This window comes from Marmota flaviventris, chromosome 8 (genome assembly GCF_047511675.1).
Source record: "Marmota flaviventris isolate mMarFla1 chromosome 8, mMarFla1.hap1, whole genome shotgun sequence".
In the NCBI taxonomy this organism is placed as follows: Eukaryota; Metazoa; Chordata; class Mammalia; order Rodentia; family Sciuridae; genus Marmota; species Marmota flaviventris.
In genome coordinates this window covers 42,020,065-42,038,313 of record NC_092505.1, presented here as the reverse complement: position 1 = coordinate 42,038,313, position 18,249 = coordinate 42,020,065, and the positions used below count along the sequence as shown (strand labels likewise).

The 18,249-nt window shown below is 36.1% G+C and overlaps 1 protein-coding gene across 1 annotated transcript in view; it reads right to left on the bottom strand.

The window, feature by feature from the left end:
• Window positions 1-18,249, bottom strand: part of Map3k13 (mitogen-activated protein kinase kinase kinase 13) — a 96,595-nt gene that overhangs the window by 44,124 nt on the left and 34,222 nt on the right. The window contains exon 2 of the mRNA XM_027951504.2: window positions 1,149-1,708. Within this exon, the coding sequence (XP_027807305.2) occupies window positions 1,149-1,623 (475 nt within the window). The 5' untranslated portion in view covers window positions 1,624-1,708. The remainder of the gene's footprint in view (window positions 1-1,148; window positions 1,709-18,249) is intronic.

Here is an 18,249-nt window from a genome sequence, read left to right as displayed (position 1 = left end):
TGAGCCCAACATAACATATTCTTAAAACATTAATGGTAGTTATTCTCAAGAGAGTAAGGATCATAGATTATTTTAACATATTTTAGGGAAGTTACTTTTATTTTTCAAATTTCATACATATGTTGCTTTTGTTATCAGTAAAAAGTCCTTTTAGAGAATAAAGTTAGGTTATAAAGAACACGAGGACCACGTGTTCCCCCTACTTCAAAAGTATAATACTTGAATTCTAATATATGAATACACATGTTATACAATAATGGCAACTGAAAAATCACTATTTAAAAAACTGTGGGATCTAGACATATTCTTCTCCAGATTTGTTAGATATTTTGTTCTTTCCTCAAAATGTGAGCTTTCTATGCCTTTACTATAAAGTAATAATTCCTTTTTACTGTAATCTAAGGTAGTCCTATGATCTTCAAGGACATTACCATGTGACTTCTGCTTGGTAATGAATTAGCCCAATGACCATCAGACTGTTTTTTCTTTTCTTTTGAGATGAGGTCTTGCTATGTTGCCCAGTCTGTCTTTGAACTCCTGGACTCAAGTGATCCTTCCACCTAGTCTCCGAGTAGTTGAGATTAGAGACTCATGCCACTTTACCCATCAGACTTTTTAAAAAAATTTTTTTTTTTTAGTTGTAGATGGACACAATATCTTTATTTTTAATTAATTTTTTTATGTGGTGCTGAGGATTAAACCCAGGGCCTCATGTGTGTGAGGCAACCTCTCTACTACTGAGCTCTAACCCCAGTCCGGCCATCAGACCTTTTGATTGTATAGGCTAACAGTAAAAAAAAAAAAAAAAAAAAAAAATGCTTAATGCATGAAAATAGAAATTTTAAAAGAGAGAAAAAGAGGAGTTACAATATTTTTTTCTTATAAACTCATGGATTGTGTTGTATGTTCTCTACTTTGGACACCACTAGACAGGATGACCATATAAGATGGGTTCCAACCAAAAAAGACACACCAAATATGCATCTGGTCTATTTAGAAGGTCTGAAGGGAACTGACATGGGGTAATCATCTGACCTAGTTCTTTAACTGACTCACACATTAAAGGTTATCTAGTTTTTAATGTTGGAGGGAATGGTGCTGATGGTGCACTCATGCAAGAAGTCTTTGCCCCGGCCACACTGTCTTACCTTGCTGCTGTAATTTGTAATCGGTGGAGTACGCCTTCCCAATGATGTTCCACACAGGCCTTAGGCAGCCGAACAATCCTTCAAGAAACCCCCCACTGCCGCTGCCTGACCTGCTGAACTGAATCTTGATGTCTTCAGTTGCACCCGTGTTCTCCCCGTCCACGGTGTTGCTGTTCCCCTGAGACACAGCCATCTCTGATTCATCTTGTTCCCTTAGCTGAAGAACACTGTTCTCGAACTGGTCCCTGGAATCCTCACTCACGCTGGTCAACACTGTTGTGGTGACGGGGCTGTTCATGCTGTCGCTTGGCTCTGTTCGCACGACCCCCTTTTCCTGCTGGTCCTCAAGGAGCCTGGGTGGAGGGTGGTTCCCCATGGCTGCACGCTCATCCTGTAGTCCATTGAAGGTTTTGTTTTCACTCGAGGGGAAATGCGGAGAAGAGGAGCAGCTCAGGCGCTCCTGAGGGTTGGCCATCGTGCCATGAGTGTGACCAAGGTCCTGAGATGACACTCAGAGGATTATTAGAATAGAGGTCTGATGCACAAGAGGGCTCCCAAACCTGGGAAAACAAAAGCAGGGCCTGAGATCACTGTTTCTTTAGTGTCCTTACTACTACATCTGTTTATATAATAAAAACATTAAAATGATGAGGAGGATTAAATTGTGGTTTATTCTATTTGATGCAATACTGTTCACAATGAAAAATTATGTTGTGAAAGAATAATTATTAACATGAAAAATTGTTCATGACATATCATTTAAAAGGGTTGGAACTATATATGTGTGTGTGTGTGTATATATATATATATATAAAATTGAAAAATTCATTTAAAAGGGTACACAAACACACCCACAAGAAAAAGACCAGAAGGATTCATCCAAAGAATTAACAGAATTAACAATAGTTAATTGGTTAGATTTGGGAGCAGTTTAGAGTGTTGTGATTTTCAAGGTATTCCAAGCATTCTGTATTAATAACTATCATTCCCCCAACACCCCTCACATACTGGAGACTGAATCCAGGGACCCTCTATCACTGAGCTATACCGCCAGCCCCTGTTATTTTTTATTTTGAGGTAGGGTCTTGCTGAATTGCCCAGGCTGGCTTCAAACTTGTGATCTTCCTTCCTCAGCCTCCGGAGTTATTGGGATCATAGGCATGTGCCACCACACCTCGATCTGTTATCTTTTTAATCAGATAAAATGACTTCCTTTTCCACAAGGGAAATCAGTATATATGTACTTACATTATTATAATTTATGTTACTATAAGTTACAACTATTTTTTTTCTCCTTGTTTTTTTAAGCGTTATCTTACTGGGGCACTGCTTTATTTTCTAAGACATTCATTAAGTCATGTAGACAAATATCTTCTGTGTATGACAAAACAACTTCCTGAGATATCAATGTTTTTTATTATACAGCACCAAATCTGGAGCAACACAACTGAGCCTCAGCTCTTCAAACGTGTTCTTTAGTTCTGATCTGTACATGAGTAATATGGGGCTATCTAACCTTTCAAACAGATTTGTTCTAGATCAGCTAGCTCACGCAACATCATTCTTAAATTTGGTCAAAGCAGGATAAAACCCCAAAAGCACAGGAAACACATGAAAAACACACAATCAGGATTTAAACTAAAATATTTTGCACAGCCAAGGAAAAAAAATCAACAGAATGAAGAGACAACCTCCAGAATGAGAGAACATATTTGCAAATTATACATCTGATAAGGTGTTAATATCCATAATATATAAGAATCTCAACAGCATAAAAAGAAATAATATGATTTAATATGGGCAACAGACCCATAGACATTTTTCAAAAGAAGACATACAAGTGGGGCTGGGGATGTGGCTCAAGCGGTAATGCGCTCACCTGGCATGCATGGGGTGCTGGATTCAATCCTCAACCACATAAAAATAAAATAAAGATGTGCGTCCACCAAAAACTGAAAAATAAATATTAAAAAAATTCTCTCTCTGTCTCTCTCTCTCTCTCTCTCCTTTTAAAAAAGAGACATACAAGTGGCCAACAGGTATATGGAAAAATGTTTGACATAACTAATAATCAGGGAAGTGCGAATTAAAACCACAATGAGATATCACCTTACTCCCGTTAGAATGGCTATTCTTCAAAAGATAAGTGCTGGCAAGGATGTGGAAGAAAAAGTAACCCCTATAAACTGTTAGTGGAATGTAAATAAGAAGAGCCATTATGAAAAACAGTATAGCAGATTCTCCAAAATTTAAAATTAGAATTACTATATGGTCCAGCAATACCACTACTGGTTATTTATCCAGAGGAAATGAAAGCTATATTAAGGAATCTCTTGCACTCCCATTATCACTGCAGCACTATTAATAAGAAATGGAAACAACCAAAGTGTCCATTGATGGATGAATGAATAAAGAAAATATGGTACATTTGCATAATGGAATATTATTCAGCTATGAAAAAAGATTAAATCCTGTCATTTGTGACAACGTGGATGCAACTAGAGAATATTATGTTAAGTGATGATAAGTCAGGCACAGAAAAACAAGTGCCATATGAACTCACATGTGGAATCTAATATAGTTGATCTCATAGAAGTTGAAAATAGAATAGTTACCAGAGATTGAAGTTGAAAATATAATACTAGTTACCAGAGATTGGATCAAGTGCAGGGGAGGAACAATGGGGAAAGGTTGGTCAATAGGTTATTAAGTTACAGTTAGAAGGGAGAAATAAGTTCTGGTGTTCTATTGCACAGCAGGGTGACTATAAGTAATGATAATGGCTTTATTTCGAACAATCTAAAAGAAAGGATTTTAAATATTTTTCCACAAAAAAATTGATAAATGTTTGGGCAAACAGATAGGTTTACGCTGATTTGAGTGTTATACAATGTATATATGTATTAAAACATCACATGGTTCCCCATGGATATGTACAAAGTTTACATGTTAACTAAAAATAGATTTAAAATTTTCATGTGAGGGCCTGGGTCAATCTTCAGCTACACACACACACACACACACACATACACATAAGGTTTTTAATTAAAAAAATCATTCAAAGTATATTTTATGAAAAATTTACTTTTTTTGCATTTCCAAATGCTGGGATTATAGGTATGCACCACCATGCCCAGTACCATTATTAATTTTAATGATAAGTAAGACAGTGCTTTATAATTGACAGCACTGTTTGCACTTTTCAGTTATGTCCTGGTAAATCAACTCTCCAAAACAATAGGCATCTGATTTGTAGTGTTTGCTTATTTCCCCAGTATAAATACTCCCACCATAGCAGATTTAAGCTAATAGTGGTTTAATATCTTGCTTACAAAGTTTTTAAATATTTGACAATTGGCTCCTATAAACTGGCATATAAGCCAGCTCTATCACCATAATCCTTGTCATACTGACATTCACATTTTGCAAGAGAAGTAAGAAAATTTTATAAGGCAATATATTAAGTGGTGGAGCATGAATTAAAATCCATCTCAAAATTCAGGTTCCCAAATCCCCTTGCCTTATTTAAATAACATGATGGAACTTCTTATGATAATCCTTCACTTTATTAGAGTTCTTAATAAGTTAAAAAATGAGGTTGCCTGTAATCATTGGATATAAACATTTGATCACCTGTGTAAGAAACTCAGAGCATGGAATCATAAATCCTCATTTTTTCACAGAAGGAAACTAAGGCCTGGAGAGAGGTATATGCTAAATAAAGATCATAGAGCCAGCACTGAAAAATCAGATTATTTTTCCTGACCCCACTCTCTTCTGTACCATGCACTGTCTGGAAAACTTTTCTATCCTTTCAAAGTTCACAAACCACTTGAGGAGTTATTAATTACGTTAAAGGGATCATTCCCCTCCCGCCCATGATGAATGAACCATATTCTATTATACAGAACTGTGAGAGAAGGGAGACGATAATGAGGGCAGGAGGAGCTATCACAGGATAAATGAGAGAGGTAGGACTTGAGATGAACCTCTGGAGACCATATGTGATAAAGGGAAGGAAATCAGAGAGGAAGAAGCATTAGCAGAGGCAGGGAAGCAGGAATGACCAGAGCATGTGTGAGAGGGCAGATGATCCAGAAATAATGAAATAGCGACTAAGGTTGAGGAGCAGGGCAGAACAAAAGGAACCCCTGCCTCCACACATGGGCTCTGAGTTTTTGATCCGATGCAGGTGATTCTTCCTATTAAACACATTTAGAGAGATCACTTTAACTGGATGAGGTTAGGTTAAGAGGAATTTAAATTCTAGGGCATGGAGAAATCTAGGTGTTGGGAAGCTGCCTAGGAAAATAAGGTTGGAAGAAAAAGAAAAAAGAAACAAAAGTTGGAAGCCTTTTTACAGCAGGAGAGTTGGCTAACTGACCTCCATTCTCCCTACAGCCTCCTCCCCACTTGTTTCTTGGTGCTCATTTCTAAGCTTTGACATTACAGATCTCCTCGTTTTGTTTTCTTGCTGTCACCAGTCACAACCTTGGGCTGTCTCTTGTCTTTGACCTTTCTGACCTTGCTCTGCCTCATCTCTTCTAAGACTGCTGACTTCATACTATCTGACTGGCCACTGCCTCAGCAGTTATTTCCAGTCTGCTTTGCCACCGGGACTCCTGCCTATCCTAGATAGGTCAGGACATACATTAGGCTATTGGCTTACATCAAATTGGAGAATCCTCAAATGTAGATGTGAATTTCAGTCAAATATCTATTTGTACAATTTATTTTTTAAAATCAAACTACAGGACTTCATATTAATTCCTGGTAAATTTCCATTTTTTTCTGTTTTTGAGTTTCTGCCTGATGACATCATATTGTAAGGAGTACATACACTTTTGTTTCATAATCTCTTCTCATTTCTAGGAGGGTAAGGCATGTGTGTTTGGGTGTTTGTTAAGCAAAGAGAAACAAATAGCGAGATACCATGACCACTGATGACAGAAACAATAGTAATTCAGAGTGTTATTCTAGGCCTGGGGTGTGGCTCTGTGGTCGATGCTTCCCTATTCAAGAGGCCCAGGGTTTAATCCCCAGCACCACAAAAACAAACAAATAAAAAACCCAGAGCTATTCTAGATGTTTTAAAGCTACTCCCAAACACAAGCACCCAGAACATCCCAGAACATCCCTGCGCCTCTCCACAGAGCAGTAGAGATTGCTACTATTGGGATCCAGCACTCCTCTGGGTGGGCAGAGGTTAGGTCCATCTCAAGGTGTGTGTAAAGATGCGCAGCCAGATAGGCTTTCCTCATGTTATTCATTTCCTCATGATATTCACCAGGAATATCAAGTCCAACGTGAACCAAGAAAGGCAGAAAATTGAGAGGCGCAAGAACAAAGGGAAAGAAAAATCATCACCATGACTATATTCAAATATGATCAGAACTGACTCTACATTTAAGAAGAGTGTAGGAGGATAAAAATATCTAAATTTTACCTGTGTTTGTATGTACACCCACACGCTGCCACTGCTCAGTGAAGGAACTGGCAAGTGGAAGCGGAGGGAATACAGGAGGCCTGAATCGGGCTGCCTTTTGCTCTCTTAGCTCCTCTCTCCCTGACCCAGTTTGGTTCAGATACCCTCAGGGCAACTGACCATTCTTCTTTGAATTCATGAGTGTTATGGTTTGGCTATGAGGTGTCTCCCCACAGCTCTTGTGTGAGTGAAGGAATATGAGAGCTGTAGCCTCAGCAGTCCATCCAAGTTTGAAGAGACTAACTGGGGGTGACTGCCGGCAGGCATGTGTGGTTTGAGGAGGTGGGTCACTGGGGGCATGTCCTGGAGGAGTGCATCTGCCCATGACCCACCCCCTTCTCCGTTTTGTTTTCTCTCTCCCCCTCCTTCCCAGATGACACCAGGTAAGCAGTTTTTCTCTGCCTCCACCCTTTGGCCAGGATGTTCTGCCTCAACTTAGGCCAACGAGGTTGGCCAATCATGGACCAGATCTCTGAAATTCTGAGCCAAAATATACCTTCCCTTCACTAAGTTGTTCTTATCATGCCTTTTGGTCCCAGTGATACAAAGCTGACTAACAAAATGAGAAATCAATGCTAGTAGTTACTGGAAGGAAAGGAAATGAGGCAAGATTTTGAAACACTGAGAGTTAAATGGAAAAAAAAATAAGGACTGTCAGAGAGGTAAAGGGCAAGGTTAGAATGTCACCTTTCTCAGAAGGACTTGCTATGAGAAGCCCATTGATGAATCAAGGTGATACTTCTGCTGCTACCCTTGTGACAGGTTCTGGGTCTACAGGGAGCACAAAGTGAAGCTCCATATCTTCCCTCGAGGCACACTTCCCCTGCCCTTCGAATTTCTTGTCCCCAAGAGGAGGAAGTGGTTTATGCAAAATTAGTAGGCAAGGGTTGGAGACAGCAGCAGCTGTGCATTTGGCAGAGCCCTGCCAATTTCTGGAAATTACCTTGGCTTTGTGCCATGATCCCAGGACGCAGCACAGAAAAAGGAATGGATGGGGCAATCTGTGCACATGGCCCTCAAAGTCTCAGGTTTTATTATACATATTTCCCCATGTTGCTAATTGAAGATAATGGTCAGAATTTGAATTTTATATCATAAATAAGAGTAAATCAAATATTTTGGAAAGTTGAACACCACAAATACAGTCTTCAGTGTGACTAAATTTTAAATTAAGCATTATTTTTATGAGATGTAGTGACTGGTGATGAACTTTTCCCAGTTGATCTTCTCTTGGTTTTACCTATTTCTTAGATAAATGTACTATTGCCATCTTAACTTTCTGGTCACTTCTCTAAAATTCATATACCAGACTTGAGAGGATAAAGGGAATTTCTGCTATAAGGGGCAATCAATCCCATTTTAAAACTGGGATGAAGTTATTTATTTATAGTAATAACAAAAAAAATGATCTTTCTAGCATAGAAGTTTGTCACCCAGATCTTGGTTTGAACTTTAAAAAGTTATATAGCTTTTTCAAATGGAGTTATACAATGTAACTATGAAATTTCAAATCAGATAAATAGAATGGCCTACAATTGTGCCTTTACCCCACTTGCTCTCTTAACAGAACCATATGTTAAACTCCTTTTTGAAAGGGCAATGATAACTAACTTCACATCAACCAAATCCACTGATCTACTATCTCATTCCATCTTCTTAATAATGCTATATTCAATAATCAGGAATTCAAAAATATTGATTCATTGCTTACCATGTGTTTATATTTTTGGTAAAGTCTATGAATGCTTAATAATATCAATGTACAAATGGTCTCTAACTTACAATGTCTCAGCTTGCTTATTTTTTTCTATAATATTGCAAAAGCAATACACATTCAGTAGATATTGTATTTTGAATTTTGATCTTTTTCTGGACTAGTGATATGTGGTATGACATTCTCTCAAGATGCTGGGCAGCCTCAGCAAACTGCAGATCCCAATCAACCATGTGACCATAAGTTATGATGTTTGTCAGGTTAGGTATATTAAATGCACTTTGATACTTCAGGAGGCTTATAGGGATATAATCCTATAGTGAATTGAGGAGCATCTGTACGTTGGAGTCAGCAAAAAATAAAAATTACAAAAGGACAAATCCTTCATGGTGATGGATTACTTCTGCATATCAGATCTATAAATGTGATTGAAGTTAAAATAAATTTACAGTAGATTTTTTGTTAAAACTAGGAATTTATCCCAGAGATGCTGTACCTCTGAGCTATATTCCCAGCTGTTTTTAAATTTTATTTTGAGACAGGGTATCACTAAGTTGCTGAGGTTGGCCTTGAACTTGTATATGGTAGGTTCTTTTTCATCCACATTTTTTTTATTGGTGCATTATAGTTGTACATAATGATGGGATTTGTTGTTACATATTAGTACATGTGTACAATATAACAATATAATTTGGCCAGTATTATAGTTGGTTTAAAATGAATAAGATGCTTTATTTTCAGAGCTATAGTCTGTAAATTCATCAAAATACAGAAATGTCTATCAATCCCCTGGGTTCAATCCCCAGTACTACACACACACACACACAAACAAACAAACAACAACAACAACAACAAAAAAAAAACCAAAGCAAAACAAAACAACAACAACAAAAAACTTCAACAGTGGTTCTGCATATGTCCCTAAAATTTCTATAATTAGCATGCATTATTTGTTTAATCAGAAATTTCAATCCAAATTTTTGTTGCTTTAAACATTTAAATTAATAAGCCAACTTTTCTACATTTGCAGAAATGAAAAATGATATGAAGTTAAGAACATTGTCAGGAAATCATTGTCAGTATATGCTGTCAACAGGTTTTAGAATAATTATAAATTCAAAACAAAAAATGAATTAAAACAGATGATAATAAGGAAATAAAAGTTCACAGCTCCTCTTTGTGTTTACCTTTTCTAGTGAGAATCATATTCAAAATATAAAAGGTAGAGCAATCATGACTAAAAGAATTGAAATTCAAAAGGGTGATGACATAATAAGAACATATGATTAATTCCAAGTCCTAAGGTCCAAATGAATTACATGTTAAGGCACTAAAACTCCTGCATTTAGGATCCACTAAATAACCTTTTATAAAGAATTACCTTTGGTAGCTGTGAGCAAGATAGTTATTCATGCAAAAGCAGAACGTAGAGAAATACTCTAATTTAAAAAAAAGGAGTAATAAATATATAGAACTATGAACTTGGGTTGGACTTTGACAAAAGCATCAAGTATACATTAAATAATAAATTCTAGTTCCTTTCTTTTCATTTCCTGTTATTTTATGACTTTTCCCTTTTTTATGGAATTCTATGAGAGTTATAGAATTATAAATAGTTTAGGACAACAAGGATTGAAATAACAATTGAAATTATTTAAACATTATTTTTCAAAATTAAAAGTATTTTTAAAATTTCAGGCTAAATGAACATTTTAATTTTGTTTTGCAATCAATAAAATATATTCAGACCCATGTACCTCATCTTGACAGCCATATTGTAAGGGCATAAGAGGGAAGGCACTGGAGGAAGATAAACGTGGATTGAAATCCTAATCATTAACTTGACCTTAACTCTCTTGTCTAAACTTCAATTTTGCAATCCATAACAAGTGATAAGCACAGAATCCACCTCAGAGAGTAGGAGATAATAGGAGATAATACTGGATGATTATAGGAGATAATACTGTACCACACCTGGTATAGAGTGAATCTTCAATATGTTAGTCATCTAAGTCTTTAACAGAAAAGCTAGAATAAACCAATACATGTCAGCATGTTCAACATATATGTGACATCAAGGGGAATAAAAAAGAAGGGCCAGGAAAGACAAGAGTTTCTTAAAGAAAGTAAAAAGATGAGAGAACAAAGGAGGGGGATAGATCAATACATAGATTGAGCTTGTAATATTCATTTAAAATTATAAATGAGAACACAAAAAAATCAATAAGCAGTTAGATACAAGGTCAAAAAGGCAAAAATAATATGAACAGAAGAGAGAAACCTCAAATATATGCAACTTCTTTTTCATATTGAATTTCCTTTGTCTGTAATTATAGAAATTATTTTTACATTGCAGGCTTTAATAAATTGCAAAAAAGAAGAAAAACTCAATACAACTGCAATATTTGAAAGAATATTTACACTGTACAGTTCTGTTATTTAGGAGGAGAAAAAATTAAATCCCATGTTTTTAACATTGCTATATTAAACTAGGAGATGATTTTATCGATTTAAAAAAATATCTCTAGGAAAACACCACTTATGCTTTAAACAAAAGAGCAATGTGAACAAAAGAGAATAATTTCAGAGTTGTGTCCTCAGGGGCGATTTTGGAATTTTTTCCCTAGAGATCTGCAGGTTTCTGCACCATGCTATCAACGCATGAAGCATGCCTGCCTTCTGGACACAGCCATCTTCTATGCTTGTGTCACCACCTTCCTGGCAGTGTTACTCTGTCTTCTGGCAGCTTACTTTTACTTTTCTGAAGAAGACCCTCAAGAAAAAGTCTAAGTTTTCTGTGGCTCTAGGCCTACAGAATTCTGTATAATAGCAACTCCTTCCAAGTTAGAAAAATCTTTTTAAAAATATCCTTAGGCGACAAATTTATCATTGTTGTAAAATGTGTGAATTCTAAATTCAAACTTCCTGGGCCCTCATACTGATTCTGTCACAGGCAAGTTACTTAGCTTGGTTTGTTTCCTTATAGCGTTGTAACAAGCATTAAGTGAGATAATACTTGCAGATTATTTAACCTATTACCACTATAGAGCAAGCACTCAATAAAATTTGCTACTTATAATTTAATTAATAAACATTTGATTCTAAAATGAGAATGTATATGCTTTACTATAATCTATATAATTAAAAGAATAGCTCAAATGAGAACATAAATTTTAAAATAGGGCTGGCGATGCAGCTCAAGCGGTAGCGCGCTTGCCTGGCATGCATGCGGCCTGGGTTCGATCCTCAGGGCCACATACAAACAAAGATGTTGTGTCTGCCAAGAACTAAAAAATAAATATTAAAATTCTCTCTCTCTTTAAAAAAAATAAAAATAAATAAATTTTAAAATAGATTTGTCCTTCGTCATTTTAGGGATATGACTATGGAAAAATAGCAATCTTATAGTGGCCCCAAAGAATGGTTATTTCCTTTTTTTTTTTTAATGAAAAGACCATTTACCTCCAAGCAGTTAAGAAATAAGAAATGAAGAATTCAGTGTCACTATTCCACTACTCTCTGGCCCTAGGCTCTCAGACCATTCTGACTTTTCTAATAGTCTCTATGTCTTATCTAGTTTGAAAAAAAATAATAATAATTTGAAGAATATAGATGTTGAAAGAATAGGTAATCTCCCTAACTGGGAAATAGTAGAAGTAGGCACGTTAGTAATTTGATGATGAAAATAAGAACCTATTTAATAATTACTTCTAATAAATGTCACATTAATATATAACTATAATTACTTATTAGGTCACATATTTCTCTCTTTGTAGATGAGGTGTGTTGCTAAAGAATCTAATTACAGAATAATTCATATTCCAAATATCCTAGGGATTAAACTGAAGGAAACTTTTGAACTTCACATAATCATTTTTCTGAAGTCTTGTCGAATACTGTCTATATGATGCATGAGCATGAGAAGTAGGTGCTGTCACTTAAGTTACTGTATGAGTCCAGGTCCTGGAAATAAACAGATGCCACACTCAAATGGGACAAAGGAGAATTTAATAAAATAAGAGACTACTTACAAAGGAGTGGGCAGGAAAAGCAACAGGGATGGCGCTGTGCCCTATGCGCCCTAGAGCTAACAACAACCAGGATGCTGTTAACCAGGCAAGGGAAAGAATGATTGCCTAGCTACAGAAGGCCATTCAACAAGAACTATGGCCTTTGGTAGAGTATTGAAACCAAAGTGTGATGACCTGAGAAAGAGGGAGCCAGAGAAATTAATATTGAATCCTAACTTCACATTCCTCTTGTCCTTTGAGATCCTGCAGGTGCTTCCCATTAGTTGAACAATGGTCCCATTAGAACCAGAGGGCAAAGAAGCGCACTGAGGCACTCCACGTGTGTCAGCCTCCAGAGGCACAGAACAGGGTGCATGAGAAGGACAGAATAAAGTGGAATCTATCTTAAGTATCACATCAGTGGAGAGAGCCTGCTGCTAAAGGCAGAGATGTCCTGGCCAAAGCTGGAAATGCAACTTGTAGAGCTGAGTCCCTGCTACAGGAGGCCTGCCTCTGGCTTTCGGACTTTCTGGTTTGGTGAGAAAACTGTAACTCTGGTGTCAGTCAAAGGCTATATAGATACTGGCTACCATTGAATAATTTGTTCTTCCTGCCTGGGCTGAAGTCTGAGGAATCTTTTCCCCTCTAAATACAGGAATTACAATTTATTACATTTGGGTCATTCATGTGTCTCAATACCATGTAGTATGCTGAAAAAGCATTTTTATCAATGAAACCTAAATGATATTCATATTATGATTAAATATTTATAATGGAAACAGCTTGCTACACAGGGGTTCTGAAAAATGGGGACAACTTTCCTCAAAGGCTTTGTGTATTAAATGAGATCATAGACATGAAAGTGCTTTTCAAGCTATTAAGTGGCATTCTGATGTGAGCTGTTGTTATTAAAATAGACGCTGGCTCTAGGGAGGTGACAGCGAATGTGCTGCTTATCAAGAACTGGCTAGCTTTGCTGTTGGAACTTTATGACTCTGAGAAAGTGACAGAGGAACAAAAAACTTTAAAAATGAAATTATATTATGAAAGTTCTCATTTCCCATCAATTTCCTTGTCAGTGTTTGGATTGTTTAGTTGAACAGTAAAATATAACTGAAATAGGAATATGAATAAAACACATTCTGCACGTGTTTTATACTTTATTACATCATTGCCAGTTTGACATATAGAGTTACTGAACAGGGTTGGTAACAGACTTCAATGAAATATTTGGAAGTTCTCTCAAAACTACGTTCTACACACTGTTCCTAGTCCTACATGTACTTGGCAGGCAAAGTGCCATCAGGGTCCTTCTGCCATCCTTTCATAGCTTCTGGTTTTGCATAAGAATGCTAGAATTATAGATTGTTCAGATTGGAAAAGGAGCAGTGAATGGGCCATGACTTCTTATTTTTCAGGAGAAACTTCTAATTCTCATAAATTGGTGAGTTTACTAGAGAATCAAGTATCAACCTTGGGATCTTTTGCTTCTTTTTTTCTTCCCTATTCAGCCCCAGCACTTAGTAAAGGACCAGAGATAACATCATAAATTCACTTTTTGGTTAACAGAACTTTACATAAACACATAGCAATGTGATAAACAATATATTGACAACAGCTAAATTTACGGAGATTACGTGTCACCCCTGCCCTAACACTTTCCGTATGTTAACTTCTCCAACCCTGACATTAACCCTTTGAGAAAGGTATAGTTATTACCTCTGGTAACAACTAATGAAAAAACTGGAGCATGGAGAAAATTTAAATAACTCACTGGCAGCTACTAAGTGGTGAATATAGGAGTTGAACCCAGTTCTACTCAAGCTCCAGAGCCTGACCCAAGCCCAAGCCTAAACCCGAGCCCTTAACCACATTCTACTATCAAAACGATAAAGGATTCCACTAAGAAAGGTCTTAGTCAGAAAAATATGGAGTTGACTCACATCTGACCTTAAGACAAGATTTTAATTAGGATGAAAGCAAGTGGGTTATTTTAAAATATGCTCATTCTAGAATGTGTGAGGGGTCTATGGATTGAACCTAGGTCCTCATGCATAGTAAGTTGGCAAGTGCTCTACACTAAGCTACATCCCCAACTTTTTTTTCACATTTTTATTTTGATAAAAGATCTTGCTAAGTTGCCTACTGTGATCCTCCTACCTCCTTCCCAAATAGCTGGAATCACAGGTGTGATTCATTCTGTTTTGATGTTAAGTTTCTATACCTATTCTGTCCAATGTAGTAGCTTCTAGTCATACATGACTATTTAACTTAAAGTTAAAATGAAATAAAATTAACTAGTGCAACTGAGAAGCTGAATTTTTAAATTTAAAGTGCTTAGTAACAGGGCTGGGGTTGTGGCTTAGTGGTAGAGTGCTTGCCTAGCACGCACGAAGCACTGAGTTTGATTCTCAGCACCACATATAAATAAATTAATAAAATAAAGATCCATCAACATCCTAAAAAAAATTTAAAAAATAAAATAAAGTGCTTAGTAGCTACATGTGGCTAGTGGTAATAATTTTGGACAATACAAAATAGAACATCATCACAGAAAATTCTATTGATCAGCGCTGCTCAAATGCACTGTATTCATATTAGCTAATGTATTTGTTGTGAGGATTAATCAGGACTTTTGCTTACTTTTGTACACAGGGATTGCTAATGCCTAGAACTTCACTAACTACTTTAGAATAACAGGTTTTCAACTAAAGTTTAGTAATACAGTACTTGGAAGTGATTTAAGTATGGGTACATTCTAAAAAAGGTTTATTTGGATCAAATTAAAAGAGAGATGTTTTTGCTTGTTTGTTAGGATTTTCCAAGAGTTCACAGCCAGGTATCTAAAGTCATCAAAAGAGCCAGAGGAATAATTTTCAAATGTCTGAATGGGTTCAACAGTCATTTGTGAAAATTTTTAAATTGAAATTGGATTACTGGTACCATCATTCCTTGAAGTTCCTCATTACAGGACTAGTGTAGGTCAAAGGCAGAAAACTAGGGGAGGGCTAATGAAGGGAAAGGCTGATAGGATCTGAGGTTTTTACCAAATCACAAGCAGCTCATGTCACTTCTCAGAGAAGACTATATTACAGATATTCAGGTTAAAAGCTCCAGGTAGAGTAAAACACTCTAGACTAAATCCAATGTCAAATTAAATACAGAAGTAATTAAAATTAGTGAGAGATCCTATTGTTTTTGACTTTTACATTTCTCCTCATTTAACATTGCCTTTGCTCACATAAGTATTTCTGAGTTTTAATTTTTTTAAGTAATGATTCAATCTAGATGATATCCTAGAAAACATATGATAGAACATTTTGAACTTTACTAAAAATAGAAATTTGAAATTGGCAAAGATCAATAATTTTTCACTTATCCCGTGTCATGGTTTTGAAATGTACATTTGACATTGTGCTAGAGATAATCCATATCTATTATTTAATTATTCATTGGGGTAGTTTCCATTTCAACTCCCAATATATAGCTGAAATTTGCAGACTTCTAGAGGATCTTTGATAAGTTCCATCTGTCCAAAATGAGTATGACAAGGAAGAACATCAATAAGTATTAAATATTTATTCTAAGTGTTAAAACAATAATAAAGATATAAAATAGTTCTAGTGGAAAGAATAATAAGAATAATAATCTATGCGACAGCAAACAGTATGTAGTTCCTCAATACAAAGACTAAAATTAGAGGACAAAATTTAAAAATATCTAGCTGCTTCCCTTATTGAAATTACAATTCAAATCATTACAAGTGCACTTTTTAATATAAGTGTTCCAAAAGTCACCTATGAACTTTTTTTTTAAAAGTCAACATTTAAACATTACCAATAGAACTCACTATTTGAAATAACATTGGAAAATCTATTTGCAAAGTGGAGAGTCATTCTAAAATGCTAACGATTGCTTTATTGTTGCACTTGTTTGGTTAATTTTATTTTCTTCTGTTTTAGTGTCTGGTTATCAGTTGATTTATTAGTCACTGACTCTCAGAGAGCTTGGTAAATCTGCCTGAGTAGTTAGTGTTTGTCATGGTCTGGGAAATCAGATAACCAAACCTGTTAGAACTGTGTGTAAAATAATAGGAATGCACAAAGGCTTGAAAGCTCTTCTTATAAGTAAACTGTGAGTTTCAGTTTGTTTTGTTTCCTAAGAGTCAGGGTCTCGCCATGTTGCCCTGGCAGGCATCAAACTCCTGGGCTCAAGTGATCCTCCTACCTCAGCATCCCCAGTGACTGAGACTGTGCGCTTATGCCACTGTGCCCAAGTAATTAAACTATGAAGTTTTTATGCATAAACTTCACCTGGACTCTGTAACATCAATTCTGGCAATGTGAGAACACTTTTTTCCCTTTATTTTCTGTTTTTTACTGGTATTCTAAATAACTGATTGCAAATTCCTGTGTATATACCTAGCTGTTCTTAAAACAGCATTATCTACAATTTCAACATCTTGTAAACTGAGAATGAGAAAAGATAAAACTCTACTTCAAGAAGCTAGGAAATGTCAGTGATCCTGTTAGCCTAATACTTTGCTTCTGACAACAGCTTTGAATGGGACATATTTTTTTGTGATATCTACTGCCAAAAGGAATCGGTATAACACAAATATCACTTGCTTCCCTTAGTAGTCCATTAAAGAATCATATTCACATGTTGAACTTATTTTATATTAAACCTCCCTGCCTTTATTTTATCACTAACACTTAAAATTATAAATGGTCCCCAGATACAGGAGTTGTGCTTGTAATCCTGGCTACTTGGGTGCCTGAGGCAAGGGGATGGATACAAATTAGAGTCCATCCTGGGTAACTTAGTGAGATCTAGTCTGAAAATAAAAAAAATATAAAGGGCTGGGAATATAGTTCAGTGGTAGAGACTGAACTATAGTTCAGGATTCCATTCAGAGTACTGAAAAAAAAAAATATGTATGTGTGTGTGTGTGTGTGCGTGTGTGTGTGTATGTGATCTCTTCAACAAGAATGTTTTTTTCTCACTAGATGAGATATTTATTCAGGGTAGAGACTATCTTACTACTGTTTTCTCCAGAATCTTCCATGGAATCAGGCATTAATATAAAGGTCCTATGAATTAATGAATTACGGTTTAACAAAATGTCTTTCCAAAATTTAAAAGTAATATTTAAAAAAAATTGTTGCAAAATTCTTTCATGTTTTCTCCTTGAAGTCTAGAATTCCAAAATTTGTGCACAATGATTTTTATAAATGCCAATATTCTCCTCTCAACATTGATAAGTCTTAAAACTTCTGGCCTGCAATCCAAAGACAGGGCACTCTCAGTTGCCCTTTGCCTGATCAATCTCCAACTCTAGTCCATCTTTCTGTAAGGTGACCACCAGAATTATGCTCCAAATGCCACTGCTCCCTGGTTGTGGATTAAGGTGGGGATACTGTTTTCTATTTTACTGCTAGACCCTTTCTGATGATTCCCAGCATGGTTAGTGAGTTAGTCAAAAGAGTATATTGAGAAAATTTTGTCAGTATTATCTACCATTCCTTCAGGTTCCTTCCAGGGCTGTAATAAATCAGACTGTAATGAAAAATCCAGCATATTATAAATAGTTGCTTTCCCCATGGCCATTACATTGTGTTTATGATGTACTATAATTGGAAGGAATGTAAGTTTTCAAGTTAGCAAGAACATATTTGATTCCTGGCTCTGCCACTTATCAGATGTGAAGTCTCCAACAAGTTACATAAAAATACTGAACACTAGTGAGCTTGTCACCTTTTTTGTTGCTGTAACCAAAATACCCAATAAGAACAATTTAGAGGAGAAAAAGTTTATTTTGGCTCACAGTTTCAGAGGTTCAATCCATGATTGGCTGACTCCACTGTTCTGGGCTCAAGGTGAGGCACAGCA